Here is a 20,959-nt window from a genome sequence, read left to right as displayed (position 1 = left end):
ACGCCTACGTCACAGATATCCACCAATCATTTATCTATGAATGAAACCTTTGGATGCACTTGAATATATGACTTGAATTTACAGCTAAATAACAACACATTAGTGTATTTAAAATATACATTACATATTAATGTATAATATGTATATCCTCCCGAGAACCAGAAATAAAAAGCTTTGTGAATTTAGTATTTTTTCATGTCATTACATTGTTTAGAGCATAAGAAAAAAAATGGTAAAATAACATTTTTGAAAAATTATATTTTATTCATAAGTTATGCTATGTCCTCTGTAGAGGACGCCAGAACTTTAGTTTTTCTAAAAATAAAATGACAAGAGTAGACATGAAAAGGCAAAAACAATGGGATTTAAAAAAAAAAAAAAACTGCCTGGATGGAATCTTCCAACTGAAAGCTGATTTGTTTCTGTGTGTGAGAGAAAGGAGCAAGAATTCAACCAATTTGATTCAACCCGTTTGTCCCACAGCTGTTTTTGGTGAAGAAAAGTGGAAATTATTGGAGCTAACTAGCCAGACCAGGAAGTCTAAAGTGAGCGGATGTCTTACCTCAGCTCTCTGATTTCGTTTAGCTGTGATTCTCTCCTTCTCTTTGCACTCCTCTTTCTGAACAAGAATGAGATTTCATGTACAATACAACAGTAAGAATATGCAAGTGTGAAGCTCCATGTTTAGTTGTATAAAACTGCATCATAAAAGTAGCCATTGTTTGAATTCATGAGTATAAGGCCATACAATAACCTGAAACAATAGCCTTTTATCAGATGACTCGTTTTGCTAAATCAGATAAAAAGCCATTTTTTCTGAATTTATTGATAGAAGAAAGGCAAAAAAAGGAAAGTCTGATATTACCTTTATCTGCAGAGCAGACAGTAGAGTCTCCAGTGTCTTCCGTTTCCCCTGAAGCTCCTCCATGCGATCCCGGAGAGTGCTGATCATCCCCTCCACCTCCTGAACTCTCTCCAGATATTCGGCTTTTAAAGCCTTCCATGCAGAACGAGCTTTATTACCTGTGTGCCAACACACAAGAAACAAGGCATCATTTCACTGTTTAGCAAATGTAGCAATGAACAGTCATATATATAGAATAATCCATGGCGGGTGTGTTACCTGGGTTTTGGGGACATGGCTTATTCAGCAGCTGATCCACTGACTCTAGACCTGCCAGCAGCTGGATCATGTCAACCACCACACACAGCTGCCTGAATATATGCTTCTGTTTTCGCCTGCAGTCCTACACAAACAAACACGGGCATCAATATTTCTTTAACGTGTATATCCGTTTAATGTAAACCACTTTATACCGTAGTACTACAGTTAAACCATGGCAATTGGGTATTAGCCACCAGTCTCATCAAAAGGAATACTACTTTAAAAATAAATGAAAAACAAGATCAGAAAGATTCTAAATGGTTCTTACATCATTTGAGGGAAATCCCAATTTATTGTTAATAATGTTAGTTATTGGCATAAACTGCAGTTACACATAATAAAACACAAACTTACCATCAGATAAGGAGCCATAGTTTCTCCCTCTCCTGTTTCCTGCAGCTCGGTGGTGTTGCATGATTTCAGAAAGGAAGGGTCAGTCCTTTCCAGAAGCCTGAAATCAGAGAATATTGTTTTAGTGTTTATTTATTCAATCTTATTGGTCCATATTTCACGTCCTTAAAAACAAGGACCATAGTAAAACAACCGTCAGTCTGAGAATATTTGAGGCCTTCAGTATCTTGGGTCATTTTGTTTAATCCTTTGATGTAAATCAATTAGTTGATCACAAATGAAAAATATATTCTTAAAAAAAAAACTTAAAAACAAGAGGAAAACCGTGCCTGTTTACATAATATCTAGCTGCAGTTTCTTTGGGGTTGTCACACTCACCTGCACGTCAGTATTTGTATTAAAATCTACACAATGTAAGAATTCAAAATAAATGTCTTTAATTACTTCATTAAATGTCCTTGTGAAAGTTCATCGGTGGAGTATTTCAAATAGTGTCGTAGCATGTTGAATGTAACGTTACGCTGCCACAAATATAAAGATGACAGTCATACAGTTATGAGAACGGGTGTTTTGGGTGTAACACCAAACCCTAATGATTTAAAGATGCATCAGAGGGTTAATGTAATGACGGTGGTGACTGAACACTGAGTGGACCCCTTTTTATTGTAATAACAATAACTGTATTGATGGTATTTTAGCGAAAACTACCGTTCCAACGGTAACTCGGGGTAGTTCAGCTAACGTTATCACCATCCAAACAATGACGCACCAGCGAACCAGCTTGATTCTTATAGTGACAGAGCATTTTTAAACGTATAAATCACTATAAAAATAATTCAAATACTTTAATAATCCCGCATATGCCTTTATAATTTGATAGACACTACTCACGCTTCAGTTCTCTCCGTCGCCATTTGTGTTTTGAAACTTACCGCCTAACGCTGATTGGTCAGAACTCTGACGCCTACGTCACAGATATCCACCAATCATTTATCTATGAATGAAACCTTTGGATGCACTTGAATATATGACTTGAATTTACAGCTAAATAACAACACATTAGTGTATTTAAAATATACATTACATATTAATGTATAATATGTATATCCTCCCGAGAACCAGAAATAAAAAGCTTTGTGAATTTAGTATTTTTTCATGTCATTACATTGTTTAGAGCATAAGAAAAAAAATGGTAAAATAACATTTTTGAAAAATTATATTTTATTCATAAGTTATGCTATGTTCTCTGTAGAGGACGCCAGAACTTTAGTTTTTCTAAAAATAAAATGACAAGAGTAGACATGAAAAGGCAAAAACAATGGGATTTAAAAAAAAAAAAAAATCACCAATCAACTTCTAGGTTTGAGGATTTTTTTATACCTAACTTTAAGGATGGTTCTCAGCTATGTTATAAACTACATAACAAAATGATTTGATATAACATTTTGCTTTATGCAATACGTGTGTAAAAATTCCATAAACTGGTTTTCCCATTAAGCACAATGTTATCTATACACTGCATCTAATTTGCATATTAAAGTGCTGTTGGGAAAGCATGTTGAAAAAAGAAGTGTAATAATGGGAGTAGTAATTGGCCAGATTTTCATAATATCTAATATTTCATAAGAATATTGATATATAATTTGTTTTCCTATTCAATTCTTTTGTCTCCCAAAATGTGTAATAAACATGCTTTTAGTCCTGGTGTCCTCTACAGTGGACATGTATGAAATTATGTCCTGTTTCATAACAGGAAGTCATATTTTGATTTGAAACCCCATAACATTTTCCTGAGATGTTGATTTATGACAAACAATTTGAAAATGAATCAGATTTCAATTATAATTCCAAAATGTTATCATATTTCCATAAGGATGTACAATTTTATCACTAAATTAGTGTTTTTTAAAAACCAAGGAGAGGGAGTGGTCACGGTGAAACATCCAATCATTTGGTATCTCTGGAAAGCCCTGCATGCGCTCTGTACAGGACATCCAGACTTAAAACTGTGACATGTGAGGTCTCAGAGAAATACACTCAAATATAATGTCCACTACAGAGGCAAAAACTCCATAGCTGGGTCTCAGGAGGATATAATAATAATATAAATGATATATATAAAATATATATGTATATCAAATGTATTAAGTATAATTACATTGTACTTTTTATTTGTAAATTACTAATACATAGTACTTAACCAAATTCACATTTTCAATTATCGTTTTATAGTTTCTAGGTTGGGAGTTATTTTATTGTAGACTTTTACAGGAAATACAATTTGTATGCATACTTCAAAAGCGTTCTCATTTAGTTTTAAGAATAAAGTTCAGCAGTTGTCAGTCGTTTAATAGCCTACGATTAACAGAATGCACTTAATTAATAAAGATGCACATGCCGTGCACAAATAAAAAAAAGACGAAGCAACAGTCAAAATAAGCTAGTTTGCAAACCAAACAAATAAAAACAAAACATAAATATAATACAAATAATAATAATAGTCTACTTATTTACCATTCCTGGTGATGTAATGACTTTCAATAGCTATTTTTAATTAATCCTCTTCCACGATTAAACCGAGAAGAAGCAAAATTTCGTTGCTTCCTGAAAAAGACTTTTGAAAGCTTTTTTTCCCCCCTGGAATTTTTTTTATTAGTTTTCTAACGTCAACGCTTTCTCATTTTTCAGATTATAGGGGAGACCAGGCCTAGCTGTCAGACTGATCATAGGAACCGTCGACAGCTATAGGCTTTTCAGCTCAAATTATACAGCAACAATATGACACACAAAACAATACTTCTTCTTAGATATTAAAATGCAATCAAAATGTATTATTAATTAACATTTAAATACATTACTGTATTAATTTATAAGGTCATTTAAAATTATACAATAAAAGGCACAACTTTAACAATATGACACACAAAACAATACTTCTTCTTAGATATTAAAATGCAATCAAAATGTATTATTAATTAATTAACATTTAAATACATTACTGTATTAATTTATAAGGTCATTTAAAATTATACAATAAAAGGCACAACTTTCTCTGGCCTGTATTTATGAGAAATATCATTATCTTGAGAACATTGGCCTACCTTTTCTTTTTAAATATCGCCTTCACTGTAGTTCCATTGTGTTAAAATCTTTAAGAGGTGTTTGAAACCAAAATACTAAACTATTTTTATAAAACATATTTGTATAACTGGACTTTTGACTCAAAGCCTTGTATACAAATTAGTGATAACAAATCCTAGTCAAATTAGTTTACATTGATTTTGTAATCACAAGAAAAAATATACTGCATTTATTTCAATTTTCTGTATTTATGTCAATAATGCCAATATCGGCATTAAAATGATATCGAGTATCTAGTGATTAAATATCAGTCAAGATAACATATGGCACACTGTAACATGAAGCCTTTTAAATTGGGAAGAAAATCTAAACTAGATGTGCCTAAGCAGAGACAAAAACACACAAATCCAGTCCAGACACAAGACGACACCGGTTTACTCATCTTTTATTCTCACATTCATATCTATGCTCTGTATTCTTTACAAGGAGTTCAAAACAATTGTGGATGAGAATCAAAGAAAATCAGGCAGGCAGAGGCTGAAAGTACTGATAATGTCTGTGGCACCTGCTGTAAGAAGGGTGAAGGGATAAAGGTAGTCAGGTAAAGGTAGTCTCCTTCCTCTCTCTCATCCTCCTAAAATGTGCCCCATTTAATTCAACAGACCTTCACTCGCCTGTTGCATCATTACAGGTGAAATGAAACAATAAAAATGAAAACAATTTCAACATCATGCTGCTCTGTGTGGCCTGAAAAGATACTATTATGTAGCGGTTCACAGAGAAAGAGAGCGGATTCTATTGCAAACATAAGAGATACAATCCTATGTCATTTTTAAAAAGCCATCAGAAATATAAATCAAATAGAAAGATGAAGAATTTGTAAGTTAAAAATAAAGTCAGTTTAATAATAATGAACAAAAAAAATAGAGATTGGATAGTGAAACTGACATGTTTATTTCCCCTCCCTCGTTTCCATTTCCAAATTCATCCTAAACAATTTCAAAAACAATTGAAGAAAAATCATCTTTGGAAGTAAAAGACTCCTATGCACTACAGTGTATGGAGATGCTGCTACCCAGTTGCTTAAGTCATTTATTATTATTATTATTGATTCATTAAGCTTAACATTTAAAAAATTTACTTTTTGTGTCCTTTTTTAGTTTTATGATCGGTTCTATCGGTTTGTCTTTATTCTAAGAGGTAGATCAACAAAAAAAGAAAAAGAAAAACGAAAAAAGGAGTCGTGCCTTTCGATTCAGGCCGTGAAGTCATAAAATGGGACTAAAGGTGGAGGACAGAATGTTAGTAGAAGCTCCGGGCAGGTTATACCATTTTATTGCCGATTTAAATCTAGTTTCACCAAAAAAGAGAGACGGTGAAACCATTTTCAAGATCGGCGAGAAAAGGGCTTCTAAACGGGGAGGGTTGTACTTAGGGTCAAGGCTGCATGGCGTGGAAGTAGTGTGGTGCCATCGAAGTGGGAAAGGACACAGAGGAAATAGCGCAACAGGCACAGTTGTGTGTTTCGTCTACAGAGGTATCGTTAGTCACTCTACGAATGCTGGCCTAGTTACGTTTGTGCCATTGGTTTCATAATAGTCAGGGTTTATGGTGCGTTCAAGTCCTCCGGGAAGTCTGTATTTATGAGTTGCACGCTTAAAAATGAAGGTGCTTCACGATGACATACAAGAACCTTTTTGTCTAAATGGTTCCATAAAGAGCCTTTAACATCTGAAGAACCTTTCTGTTTCACAAAAGGTTCTTTGTGGCGAAAGAAGGTTCTTCAGATTATAAAAAGGTGAGAAAGAGATGGTTCTTTAAAGAACCTTTAACTGAATGGTACTTTGTGAAACCAAAAATGGTTCTTCTATGGCATTGCTTGAAGAACCTTTATTTTATTAAGAGTGTGGGACACCGTAATTACAACGTCAGGCGCGTTGAAGTCACTTTGGTGGGTGCAAGATGGCGATGTAGCTTTTCTATGAAAAACAGAGATTTGTTTTAGCTTCTATATATGATGAATAAAGAATGCACATCAGATGTGTTTTCTTTATGTTTTTATCCAATTCATAAAGGTGCTGTAATCGTAATTGTACAATACTACTTTATTTTGTACATGTACTGCTATATTTTCTTACCGACACGCCCCCAACTTGAAAATGAAGGACTTGCATGAAAATTTGCTTAAAATGTATTCACCCTCAGGCCATCCAAGATATAGTTTGTTTCTTTATCTGAACAGATCTGGAGAAATTTAGCATCACTTGCTCACCAATGGATCCTCTGCAGTGAATGGGTGCCGTCAGAATGAGAGTTAAAAAGATCACAATAACAAGTAGTCCACAAAGTAAAGCAACACTGTAGATAGAGGACCCGTATTTGTTATAAACATCTTAATGATGGATTCTTACAAACACACAGCATTTCACATCACGTGCTGTTAACTGATGGACTGAAGTTGTGTGGATTACTGTGATGTTTTTATCAGCTGTTTGGACTCTCATTCTGACGGCACCCATTCACTGCAGAGGGTCCACTGGTGAGCAAGTGATGCTAAATGTCTCCAAATCTGTTCAGATGAAGAAAAACTCCCCTACATCTTGGATGGCCTGAGGGTGAGTAAACTTTCATTTTTGGATATTTCAATTTCCCCTTGTATTAACGACTTTGTGATGGCATGTTAATGTGCGTTCAACTCATAAATACGACCTTTCCGACATGACTTGAATGCACCATAAGTCACAACGAGAATTTTAGCTTAACTGTGCACAAACAGAATTTCACAGGTTTTTCAACGTTCCTCGTCCCGCGCAAACCGTCACACCACACATCCGTTTCCGGTCCTGCCACCTCGCCCCGAAAGAGTCCCAGCTCTAAGCTGGAGTAGAATTCTATCCAAACGTCTACAGAAATGAAAAGCTAAAAATAAATTAAAACTCAAAAGTTAACTGTAACATGCACTTTCGCTCTCATCTGCTTGATAAAAACAATCTTATGGCTAAGTCTTGAGGTAGCGTTCCTAGTTATGTGAGGTTTGAGTCGTCATTTGTAGCACCCAAATGTTTTCCTTAAGGAGAGGCCAGAAACTAGGTGAGATACAACAGTGGCATGCAACGTCGATATGATGATCACACCCAACTAAAAGCTGCGCTTCAGCCTGTGGTCTACATGTAAATCTATGCACTGCAATGCAACTTTTCCCAGTGGACGCTTAACAGTCCGTTAAGCCATTCGTTTGACTCGTCACAGAATTGCATAAGTAAACAACATACTATCTCTTTTCGAAGCTCTAGTATGCTAAACGGTTCTACGGTTTGTTCAAGCCCTCGCCACCGACAACGTGTGGAGGACTCTGAAATAAAAAGGAGAGAAGAAAACACTTCCAAGTGCCAAACAGGAGGCCGACTCGCAGTACTCAGGGAACCGTGTAACTATACGAGCACTGCATCCGTTCCTGACTGCGAACAGTCTTAATTAGTTCCTTTTTCCTGGAGTACAACGACAAAACACAAAGCAAACCCCAGTTTGGCACAGAAGAATGAATCATTTGTTAGTATTTCAAAGTGTAAGAGGTGTCTGTGCATAAAGAACTCTGATCGAGGAGAAACCTAGCTAGAATCCAAACTAAATGGAGACAATTTGAGAAAAATCAACAAAAAGAAGACGAATGAGGAAAAATAAAATTGCAAAGAAATTCAACATCAAACGACTGAACTGAACAGAGAAAACGGTCACAAACGAGGCCAGCGTGAGAGAGGGCGCTCAACTCCAGAAATGAAACCACACGTCGCTCGCCAAATCTCTTTTGAATCGGATCATAACGCAAAACTAAAATGAGCGGATGAAGGTAGCGAGTGGTGGAAGGGGATGAAAGGTGAGAACACGTGGGGGAAAAGAGGAAGGGGACAAATGTGGCTTTTGAAATCTTTACAAAATGTCCACCTGTCCATTGAAACTGTCCAGGGCATCACCCTCTCATCGCTTATACCTTTCACCCAAAGAATAATAATAATAAAAGAGACAAAATAACAAAAAATGCAATTACAATAATATATCTACTATTTCAGTTTTTTTGTATTGTTTTTTTTTTGTCACAACTATGTTAGTTCTTGGAGATCTGCTGTTATGTTAATATTTCTTGCTCACAAATTTTTTTGTCTTTTATTGATGAAACAGTTCGCAACCAGATGTCATGTCCAAATAATGCTTGCTGTCAAAAAAAAACAAAAAACAAAAAAAACAACGTAAAAACTAAAAGGCTGCTGCAGTCTGAACAGAGCAGAAGTGTGTGAGTGTGTCTTGACAGAAATCTATGGGCTGGAACAGTATTGTGTCGCCATGGAGATGGGTCATTGACAAGTTCAACCCTCAAGCAGAAAGCAGAAGACTGCCAACTATTGTGAAAAAAGGGAAGCTTAAAAAAAAAAAAAAACACTAAAACAAAATAAAAGACCTTGACCGGTTAAAGCACATCAATATGCTAGCAAACCCTTCGTCTAAATGGAACCTGAAAAGGATGTGGTCTGGCAGTGTCCATCCATCTTTAACGGTTAAAAGTCTTTCCATCCTTTATCCAATTAGTATTTTATTTAAAAAAAAAAAAAAAAAAATGTATCCAATTGTTCCGGTGAACATTATTTATTTACAGGTTTCAATTGGAGAGATGTGAATGTTTTTATTTTATTCTTTTACGTTATTTTTTTTCCCGGCTTCTGCTTTTCGAAGGTACCTTTTACAGTCTCAGTCAGTTTTAAAAAATGAGTATGACCGAGGCCATAGAGTGTTTTTCTATGTTCCTGCCTTTCTAAAACACCCAAACCACTTCCCCAACAAAAACATTGAACACTTCAACTCAATTAGAAAACACACTCGCGCACACTTGCACAAGGACAATGGGGAAGGACGAGACTCGATCCAAAAAAATGGAGAGAGATGTTGAATGGTTCACATTCAGTGCCTTGGGGCCGAAGAGCATGTTTTTCAAGCATGGCAAGTTAAGTCAAGCCCTTTCAAGTAAGTCATCCAATGATCCATCAGTGCAGAATGATCAAGATCACACCACAGGTGCAAAAACAATGGCACAAGTTAGAAAAAGAAGTCATTTTTAGATTCTACTTTCAGCTTGTATGACAAACACACGCATATGCGCCAAACTTAAATTCCTGTGGTCTAGCAACGGTCATTATGCACCAGTAAAAGATGGAATGATCCGTCCTACGTCCCATTGAACAGTGATTTCAAGTGTGACTCTCCAAGGACCCCCAGGCTGGCCTAAAGGCTGCGAGAGAGACCACCTAAACAATTCTGAATTTTTCCTGGGAGTCCTTCTGAGCTCAGGTGAGGAAAAAACCTCAATTACACTCACGCATACAGTCATACCAAAAAAGAAAAAGGACCAAAAAAAAAAAAAAAAAAAAAAAAAAAAAAAGTAAAATATTTCTTCCTTAAAAAAATAAAATATTCAAGACTATTAGCTCTTATATAAAAACACCAGCAAGCAAGCAAAAAAAAGGAAAAAAATAAAGAAAAGAAACAAGAAATTAGGAATATTGAGGTAACAATACCCTGAGGTAGGTTTTTTGTTTTTTTTCTTAATTTCATTTTATCTAATCTGTTCTAGGTTCAGTGAGAAAGGCCAGGACTCTGGCAACCTCATCGGCAAATGTCGAACAAAGTGGGCGAGAGAGAGCACAGAAACCATTTTGCGGTCACCTGTTCTTGACCTTTGACCTAAAGGCAGACTTGTACCCTGTCATTTCAAACCTGGCATTCCAGTCGACTGTCCTCACTTGATTCTGTCTCTGCATATTTTACAGCATATTTACTCTCAGGAAAAACAGAACAATGCGTCTGAAGGCCAGGTTTTAAAGATTGCTTTTTAAAAAAACGTGAATATGTAGATCACACACTCCTCAAAGAGAAAAGGTTTTCTGAAATTGCGGTACGCTCGTTTTCATCGTCTGCCTGCTCCAATGCAATGAGGGGCCAGGTTAACTCACATATCATATATATATAATATATATAAAATATGGCGTTTGGGTGTGAGCGGCGCTGCAGCGATCATCGCCGGCGTGGTTTAGGGCGGAACGGATGGGTTTCCGCGCATCAAAGCTGAGCCACTGCAATACAACTGCAGAGGTCACCTTTAGCCCACACGCTTACTGAACTCTTGCCACACGTCCTGCCGGCCAAACGGCACACCCTCTGACCCTCTTGTGCCAGGTACGCGATTGGCATCGGTTAAACGTGCAGCATCTCAACACAAAGTCATGAAGATTATATTTACAACCTCATTTTTTTTTCATCTATTTTTCATCTCGTCACCCCCACAGTTTAGCGTGAGGGACTTCAAGAGCAGTGTTAACAACTTTGGCCCCTCCCCTCATCTCTGATAGGCAGGGAGAAGTCACCTGATTGGTGACCCCGCCCTCCAAAAATTGGGACGGATCCTCTGCTCTCTCTTTCCCATCTCTACCTCACTGCATTTCATTAATAATACCTCTGAATAAACATTTCTATACATATATCTCTATCTTTAAAAAAAACAGTTAAAATTTTGAAGTGACTGCTGATGGCTGAGGGTTCCGAGTAGCTCGAACACACTTTTGAGGGACCTTCATTACGTCCTATTCCTAAATAAGCAGCTATATAAAAAGCTCTCACCAGAGGGCGCTACGCTTTGACGGACCTCCTCGCCATCCTCAGTCACTCCACCTGGCCTGGCATCTGGTCTCTGTTTTCTAGCTATCTCTCTTTAAAAAAAAAAAAAAAATTCTCACTTTTTTTTTCTTGTTCATTTTCACTAAACGTTCTTCCTCACCCTCTCTCAGGCATGTTTTTTTTTGTCTTTTTAATTCCCTCTCAATTTGCTGCTCATTTCTCCCGGTCTACCGCTGGGTCTGTATGTCACTCTCTCTCTCAGTCAGTCCGCTCGTTTGTTCTCCCATTTGTCTGTCCGTCTGACTGGGCAGCGGCCCCGGCCTCTCACTTCCTCCTGGGTTCTTCTGCCAGTCCCTGAGGGCTATCCAGCTCAGACATGCCCTGCGGATGGGGCCCCTGCGGACCTCCTGTACCTCCTTTCTGCTGCTGCTTGACTTGTGTCAAAATGTCCCTGATCTTCCTCTGTGCCAACTAGAGAGAAGAAAACAAACAGCATTTTAAGTGAAGTGTGGTGATCCATACTTGGAATTTGTGCTCTGCATTTAACCAATCCAAGTGCGCGCACACACACACACACACAGTAGTGAACACACACCCAGGGAGCAGTGGGGGGTTGGGTGCCTTGCTCAAGGGTCTCACCTCAGTTGTGTTTTTGAAGGTGAAGAGAGCGCTGGTTATTCACTCCCCCCCACCTTTGTCGGACCTGAGACTCGAACCCACGACCTTCGGTTACAAGTCCGACTCCCAATCCATTAGGCCACGACTGCCCCAAAGGTGAGGTTCATTAGGCCAAGACTGCTTAACCAAACTCTTTGGGTGTTCACTCTTAACTAAGCAAGGTATCTTTGTGACCCTGGACCACAAAACCAGTCATAAGTAGCAATAGCCAAAAATACATTGTATGGGTCAAAATTTCTTTTTTAAAATGGGTCTTTTTTCTAAAAATCATTAGGGTACTCTGCATTTAACCAATCCAAGTGCGCGCACACACACACACACAGTAGTGAACACACACCCAGGGAGCAGTGGGGGGTTGGGTGCCTTGCTCAAGGGTCTCACCTCAGTTGTGTTTTTGAAGGTGAAGAGAGCGCTGGTTATTCACTCCCCCCCACCTTTGTCGGACCTGAGACTCGAACCCACGACCTTCGGTTACAAGTCCGACTCCCAATCCATTAGGCCACGACTGCCCCAAAGGTGAGGTTCATTAGGCCAAGACTGCTTAACCAAACTCTTTGGGTGTTCACTCTTAACTAAGCAAGGTATTTTTGTGACCCTGGACCACAAAACCAGTCATAAGTAGCAATAGCCAAAAATACATTGTATGGGTCAAAATTACAGATTTTCTTTTTTCTAAAAATCATTAGGGTATTAAGCTATTTTCAAATAGCTGTTTATTCAACTTATTTATTCAGCTTTCAGGTGATGTATAAATCTCCATTTCCAAAAATTTACCCTTATGACTGATTTTGTGGTCCAGGGTCACATTTGTGCAGGGAATGCAGAAAGATAAGCAACTGACCTGACTTGCGTAGAAGTGGCCGATGATTTTGACGATGACCTGGTCGTGTTCATCAGGGGTCTGCTCACGGGGAACCACTACTTCAGCAGCGGTGAGGTTCTGCAGTTCATTCACCTATGATGGGTCATTTAAGCGCAGAGGATCAATTAAATCAGCAGCAGTGTCTTGATCAGCACATTCCATCAATTTGTTTTATTAATCAAGTTATCATATGTACATTTTTGCTTGATTTTATGGGGAGTTTGACCACAACGTATTAAGAGTTCTTTTAAAAAAAAAATAAAATTCTGATTCGGCAAAGATACATTTCAATCAATTAAAAGTGTCAGTGAAGACATTTATAATGTTACAAGAGATTTTTTTGTTTCAAGGAACTTTTCCATTCTATTCTTTTGTAAGGATCCTTTATCAAATCCATAGGACTCTTTAGTTTCACAAATTTTACCGATTCCAAACTTTTTAGCAATATTAGTAGTATACATTAACAGTAGTATCATTGATACACTATTATAGTTTCAGTTTTTTATATTCTCTGTTTTCAATTCGATCTTAGTTAATGTTTTAATAATTCTGTTGTGTGTTTGCAATTCAAAGTTTTATTTTTTACATTTCTCTTAATTTTTATTTATTAGTTTTAGCTTGAGTTATTTTAGTACTTCAAGTTAAATTAAACGAAAATGAGAAATGTTGACTTTACAACTAGCTCAAATAAAATAAATCTTTAAAGATTTTCTTTTATTTCAGATAAAGGTTATTTTACCTCAAGTATCATTTTTTTAATAATCGCCCATATTAACATTTCAACATAGATGACTAGAAATAATAACTTAAATTATTCCATACTAAAATAAATAAAATGTACCATTTGCAGCTTTCAATATTAGGGAAAGAAATAATATAATAAAATGTGTATTATTATATAAATTGGATTGACACTGTAATAAAAAATAAAATATTTTAAAGCCATAAAAACCTTTCTCTGTGATCATCTCTTCAACGTTTAATTTCATGAGGTAACTTCAAAGAAACTCTTTGTTGTCATCTATCATTTTTCAGCCATACGTTAATGATGTACGTCTTACAGTTTTCCCGCCCTTTCCGATGACCCTTCCTGCTGCTGCAGCTGCTACTTTGATGTGTGTCTCCAACTTCACTTCCTCTTTGGGGCCAAAGAAGTTCTCCTCCTTCAGCTTACCGTATATTCTGCCTTGAGCCTAAAACACACAGCGCTTCTTAAGTGACTTGGGTCTTCCTGACAGCAAACTCCACTCAAATATTTTCTGAAATTAGTTTGCAAAACATGCAAACCTTGAACTGGGCCTCAGGTGGTCCTGTAATAATGACCATTCGCATTTTGGAATCTGGAGCCTCTGCTGGTGCAATCTGAGGAAAAATGCATTTGAGAGCTGAAGTCATCTTGACATAGCTATGTACTTCAAAAAAAGAGAACATGAACCTCAATCGGAATATTTTAAATGATATATGAACACAATATTTGATCTGAGATGACCCGTGTGATCATTTTAACAATAATGTCACCCAAAATATAAAAATGTTCTATCATTTACTCACCTACGTGTTGTTCTAAACCTGTAAGACTTACTTTCATCCGTGGAACATATATTATATATATATATATATATATTAGTGCTGGGCAACAATCTTTTTTTTATTTAAATAATCACGATTAATCGCATGATTGTCTGCGATTAATCGCATTGTTATGCACAAAATTCAATAATGCATTCAAAAGTAGTGTATTGTGCACTTTTTTCAATTAAAAGTACTGCTATATGAACAAGAGTGCAATAACATTTGGTTTGCAAACACTTTAAACAAATAAGGTGCTTTTTTTACAGCAGTATTCCTTTTACATAGTAGCAGTTATACTCCGAGTACAGAGCCTTGATCATAACATTATAACAGGCAACATTATAACAGGCAGATTGCGGGATCTAACGCAGCAGAGTGGGCACGGGACAACACTTGATGGGCGAGTGCGGAGCAGTATTCCTTTTACATAGTAGCAGTTATACTCCGAGTACAGAGCCTTGATCATAACATTATAACAGGCAGATTGCGGGATCTAACGCAGCAGAGTGGGCACGGGACAACACTTGATGGGCGAGTGCGGGTGTGGGCGGGAGACTCGTGTGTGCGGGATGCGGAGGTGTACTCACACTAGGCAATCTTAACCGTGCCTGAGCGCATTTGACCCCCAAAGCCCGGTTCGTTTCACTAGTGTGATTGCTCCGTGCTGCGCTCGGTTGGAAGAGGTGGGCCTAACTGCGCCGGAGCGTGGAACTTCTGATACGTGCAGCATGATTGCATGAACATTTCTGAGTGGCAAGAGTGATAGATCTGTAAAGCAATATATTGTGAAAAGGGCCGTGTGTTACTGAGTCCCAAACGACTCAAAATAATAAACCACAAAGTTAACAAAACGATGCACTCCACTGTGCTGGGCGAGAGCGCTTCTCTGCTGTCTTCATGTGCTATCGGAAGAGCCAGTGAGCAACGGAATTTCATAATAATAAAAAAAACTGCGTTAATGAGCGAAAAAATTATTATCGACGTTAATCAATTAATGCGTTAACGCGTTAAATTGCCCAGCCCTAATATAAATATATATATATACACACACACACATATATATATATATATGGTTTGAGCACCAAATTAGAATTCAATGATTTCTGAAGGAACATGTGACACTGGAGAGTGGAGAAATTATGCTGAAAATTCAGATTTTTAATCTGTAAATTGAAAACACTGCAACAGGTTTGGGAAAAAATGAGGATGAGTAAGTAAAAGAATTAACATTTTTGGGTGAACTATCCCTTTTAAAAGTAAATGCTATTTTTTTAAAAGTATTGGAAACCAAAGAGATTACCCACAATGCATTTTCACAAAGGCTACCTTAATAGAAGCTCCAGCAAAACGGCTTAGCTGCTTGATATGCTGTCCTTTCTTGCCAATAAGGGCTCCTACGGCTTGGGCTGGGATGTACACGTGGACGGTCTCCTGTTCAGAGGCCTGTGGGGAGACACAAAAAAATTAAAAACCTCTTAGACCGCCACACCACAACATATGGTGAATGAACGCCACAAAAGAGAATTGCGTTAACCGACCATAATAGGCTAAAGATGCCACAGAGGCCTAGTTTATGTGACACCAGTATCTATGATTTTTTAAAATAATGAATAGTGACAAAATTGGTCATACACCAATAGGGCCATAGGGGGGTCCAGGCATGGAGTTTCCAAGGGCAGGAGGAGGCATAGCAGAGGATGGTGGGAAGAGGCCGATTGCTCCCAGGTTTAGTCCAGGGATCAGGTGAGTCTGTTGCTGGATGAAAGCAGAATAGATTTTCAGATTAGGATTCAAATTCATGCTTATCGGCCAAATAAGTTACACGTCTCTCTTTTTGTGTCCCTACACATTTTTCTCTCACACACAAACTCACATTCATGGCAGCGATGTCATTGTCATATGCCTCCCGCACTTTCTTCATGATTTCCTGTTCTGCCAGGCAACACGCTTCGATCGAGCCCTTCACTGTAATCGTCCTCTCTGGGTTATAAAGAGTCAGATCCTGCAGTCTGCATTAAGAAGAAAATCATGTTAAGAACACTCCGTAGAGAATTAGGCCACTGGTTTTGTCCTTTCAATGCTTACGGTGAAATTGTGATCTTGGTATCAGTGTCTTGTTCCACTTTCTTCAGGTTGCGTCCCTCTTTGCCGATCAAACGGCCAACAAAGTTGTTGTGAGCAAGAACCTTCAGAGGCACCTCATCAGCACTACCAGAAATGAACAGTATTTGTTAATACTGATCTGAGAACAGACATGACCCAAGAAATTAAATGTAATTACAACAATAAATGTAATTGTCCGTTACAGTTACTGCGAAAAAAAGTGTAAATAAATTAGTTACTTATGAAAATGTTAACGATTACAAAGGGGGTTAACATCGGAATATTTTCACACACACAGATTAAACTGATTTCTTTCCCAGATTGCAATATCTTTAACCTCAGAACAAGCTCAAAATAAAAAGAGGTGCTGGAGTCTGATTTTGTGGTGGCTGTGCTTTAAAACGAAATCTTTACAATCTTAATTTAAGTGATGAAGGATTTTGAAAGTCTGACAGTAATCAGTGTTGAGCACTACCTCTAAGGTTAACCCTGCCTGCTTTAAATGTTCCAAAATGATTAATTGTTTAAAACACTCATCAGAAATTTAGAAAAGTAATCAAAAGGTAATCAAATGTAATCAGTTAGATTACTTTAATAAAGTAATTGAAATAGTTAAACTACTTATTACATTTTAAATGTAATCTGTAACCTATTACATTTCCAAAGTAACCTTCCCAACACTGGTCAATTTTGATTATTAATGAATAAAGTACTCATTTATTTAAAAAAATAAATACAAAAATAAATAACTTGCTGACCCCAAACTTTTGAACATATACAGAGGACATTATTACTTTATTACTTATATATTTTGAAGAAAAATCAAATAGTAATAAATGTAAAGGGGTGACTATTCTGGTTGTGATTGTCGTTGACACTCACGTTTTGGTGTCCTTGGCCTCCTGGTTCATGATTTCCAGGATCATACGGCAGGCAGCTGAACAGCCCTCTGGGGTAGAATGGATACTTATGGGCTTTTCAGCAGCACCTGCGTTCTCTTTACGATGCACATCAATCCTGAGAGATGAGAGGAGAAGAGGGCGGCATCGTAAAGGTTATGCAATGAACAGTGTATCAAATACACAAAGGCACAAGGAAAATTCAAACAATCAGTCAAAAAAAATCATATAGGTTTGAAGTGACTGAGTGTGAACTACTCTTTTAAATTAAATTAGTTTCTGTTCCATTCCTCCACTTTTTCCATGAAATCACACTTAAAGAGTCAATAACTCACTTGCTCTGAGTTTGTTTGGTGATGTTACGGATGGTCGCGCCCTCCTTGCCGATAATGGCACCCACATATTGTGTGGGGACCAGCAGCCTGAGAGGGATGTCAGCGTGCTGATGTTTGGCAGGGATTCCAGAGCCAGGCGACATCTGGCGGGAGTTTCCTCGTGGACCGTATCCGGGACGTCGGCCATTGTCTGGGCCTCGTTGAGAGTCGGCATCAGAGTTTTCATCAGGGATGTATGACACACGCAGGGCGTTGTTCTCAAACTGGTAACCGTTGAGCTTCTGGATTGCTCTTTGAGACGAGAAGCATGAATGGTATGTGTGAATGACAGAGGGTTTATAGTAACTGACAGTATCTTGGGGAAGAAAATGTCACTGCAGTGTGAATGAATGCTGACTGATTAAATGTACGAAGATGAAATCATACGAATAACTTCACAGTTCAACAGAAGAGATTTGCCTAAATGGTTATTAATCAACATTATGAATTAACCTGATGAAGAATCCAGGCTGACAGATCTCATAGTTAGCTAACCTGAATAAACGCTTGCAAAGCCGCTGAATCACCAGTAGGTGTCAGCCGCAAACAAGGAAAAACCGTAATGAGAGGATGCATGCTTTGTGGTGATATTGCAAAAAGACAAGGGATTTTAAAGCTGAAATGTGAACCTTTTAATTTTTTTAATACTTTGCTTTATTACAGGAAAATATGCACATACAGTCATGTGTAGATTTATTTTTTGATAACATAGCATTTTCAAAACATTGAGAATCCAGACCAACCCAGCACAGCGACGTGATGCGAGTTTGAGGTGAGAATCAGTTTGTCCAAACGATGGAAACCTATCTGACAAAAGTCAGTATTTTTGCAAATACATTTGGTGACACTTGTGAAAAAAAAATGACGCACACTTCAGCTTCAAAATTAAGGTTTCAGGGCAAAGAGGGGGGGGGGGGGGGGGGGGGGGGGGGGGGATATCCTGATTGTGAATTTACTTCAAATTGTAGCAAGAACAAATGCAGCAGCTGACTGAACCAGTTTCACAGAAGACTCATAAAATTAAGGTTCATGAGTGTATACTTCATTTAATGTAGTTACCCAGGATGCTCTCTTCAAAAAAAAGTTTCAATCGATTTCTTTTTATTCATTTTATTCTGTATTACAGAAACATCCTATCCGTTTAGTAACCAAGCTAATTTCACTTAGGAACTTAGAACTTTCAAATCTGATGTCAAGAATTAACTATAGGATTTTTCTGCAATGTAAAAAAAAAACTCATTCAAACTTGTCCCAAACCAGGTGTGTATTTTGTGTATGATAGTAGGCTTAATTTCTCCATACAAAACTTTACATCTGTCATTTCACCCATTAAAACCTGGTTGGCATCTGATTGGTTTCGCCACCAAGGTGTCGCCTCCTAGTGGTTGATGTTGGCGCTTGTGGTTGGCAGAAGTGAGGCCTGCTGGAGAGGTGCCAAGAGAGACCCCGCCCGCAAGAACAACTGTCAGCCAGTACAACAACCATTGGAGAAAACACACACTGTGCCACGCCCGCGCGCACACACACATACCCAGACGCTGTATGTTGATGGTGTAATCTCATAATCACACACAGATCACCTAACCTGAATGACATGGATAAAACTTGGAGTTTAAACCAACACAGGGCACTGCCCTTGCCAGAACATGTAGGGAGAGTTCAAACTTTGCTAGTCAGAGTCACATTAAACACGCACGTTGCAGAATTTTGCACCAAACTGACAGAACTGCACAGAACTGATTATATCATTATTTTGCTGCAGTTTTTCGGTCCATGTAAATATTAGAAAATGTACACGTTAAAAAGAATTTAAATTGTTTATTTTTTTTGGTCAGGTTTCCTTTTGGAAGAGGGTGGAAAAAAAAGTATTGCTTTACATTTTTTAAATGGCCTTTCAAAGGGTTAGTTCACCCAAAAATGAAAATTCTGTCATTAATTACTCGCCCTCATGTTGTTCTAAACCTGTAAGAGATTGTTCATCTTCAGAACACAAATTAAGATATTTTTGATGAATTCTGAGAGCTGTCTGACTCTGACCCTCCCATAGACAGCAAGGGTCCTTACACGATCAAGGTCCAGAAACGTAGCAAGGAGATCGGTAAAATAATCCATGTGACATCAGGGGTTCAACCGTAATTATATGAAGCTAAGAGAATACTTTTTATGCGCAAAAGAAAAAGAAAAAAAAACCTTACGGGTTTAGAACGACATGAGGGTGAGTAATTAATGACAGAATTTTCATTTTTGGGTGAATTATCCCTTTAATATATTTTTGCATTTTTTGTCAGGTTTCTTTTTGGAAAATGCTTTTCAGAAAGTATTGATTTGTGTTTTAAAATGGCCTTTTAATTATTTCCTTTTAGGTCACGTTTCTTTTTAGACGAGGCAGAACATTTTTATTTATTTATTTTTTAAGTAAAATAGTATTGATGATGTTAAAATACCTTCACTTTTTTCAATGGAAGATGCAGAGACAGCTGTGAGTGAGCCACTTGTAGCTTAATTTCCCCCCAAAATGTAAACTTTCCAGCAACTTTGAGGCAAATTATTACAACAAATCTGTTTGAGCATCCCAACTAAAACAAAACAGCAGCATTGATTTGCAGCGGGATAATCTGTTTGTCTAACCAATGTAAAATAAAATATTGCAATTTCTGTTTTGGTGTTGCTAAAACCATACATTCAGGCTGTTTCTAAGTAAAATTTAAGATACTTCCCTTGCCAGAAAATGTAGGGAAAGTTCAGTCTTTGCTACTCAGAGGCAGATGAAATGCAGACGCATTGCAGAAATTTGCACTAAACTGATAGAACTAATTATACAGTTATTACACTGCAGTTTTTTGTCCACATAAATATTTGAAAATTTACATTAAAAAAAAATTTAAAATATAAATGTAAAAAATATTGTAATTTTTTTAGGTTTCTTTTCGCAAGAGGTTGAAAAATATTTTACATTTTTACTTTAATACTTAATAATTAATTTGTAATTAATACTGATTTTCAAACATTTTTGTTGATGTTACAATTCTCATCTTCCAACCAAATATGCAAAGAGATCTTGGAGATCTTACATGTAGCTTCAATTTCCAAAAGAAGAGCAAAATGTCTATTCCTATTCTATCTATAGCACACCTGTACATACAATTTATTCTTTTTTTGTGGTTTATATTTATGCATGTGTATTTTATTCACATCTTATTTTTATTATCTGTGT

The 20,959-nt window shown here is 37.3% G+C and overlaps 1 protein-coding gene across 1 annotated transcript in view; it reads right to left on the bottom strand.

The window, feature by feature from the left end:
• Positions 1-10,248: 10,248 nt before the first annotated feature.
• The window catches only part of LOC107585078 (insulin-like growth factor 2 mRNA-binding protein 1), a 34,705-nt gene continuing 23,994 nt past the window's right edge, over positions 10,249-20,959 (bottom strand). The window contains exons 4-13 of the mRNA XM_016271934.1: positions 17,707-17,997; positions 17,355-17,489; positions 16,455-16,577; positions 16,243-16,378; positions 16,002-16,124; positions 15,696-15,812; positions 14,085-14,159; positions 13,859-13,990; positions 12,777-12,890; positions 10,249-11,728 (exon numbers count right to left, since the gene is read on the bottom strand). Coding sequence (XP_016127420.1) covers positions 11,582-11,728; positions 12,777-12,890; positions 13,859-13,990; positions 14,085-14,159; positions 15,696-15,812; positions 16,002-16,124; positions 16,243-16,378; positions 16,455-16,577; positions 17,355-17,489; positions 17,707-17,997 — 1,393 coding nt within the window. The 3' untranslated portion in view covers positions 10,249-11,581. The remainder of the gene's footprint in view (positions 11,729-12,776; positions 12,891-13,858; positions 13,991-14,084; positions 14,160-15,695; positions 15,813-16,001; positions 16,125-16,242; positions 16,379-16,454; positions 16,578-17,354; positions 17,490-17,706; positions 17,998-20,959) is intronic.

The sequence above is a fragment of the Sinocyclocheilus grahami genome, unplaced genomic scaffold (genome assembly GCF_001515645.1).
Source record: "Sinocyclocheilus grahami isolate Dianchi unplaced genomic scaffold, SAMN03320097.WGS_v1.1 scaffold66.1, whole genome shotgun sequence".
Classification (NCBI taxonomy): Eukaryota; Metazoa; Chordata; class Actinopteri; order Cypriniformes; family Cyprinidae; genus Sinocyclocheilus; species Sinocyclocheilus grahami.
Note: the sequence above shows the minus strand (reverse complement) of the source record. Positions and strands in the feature narration are given on the sequence as shown.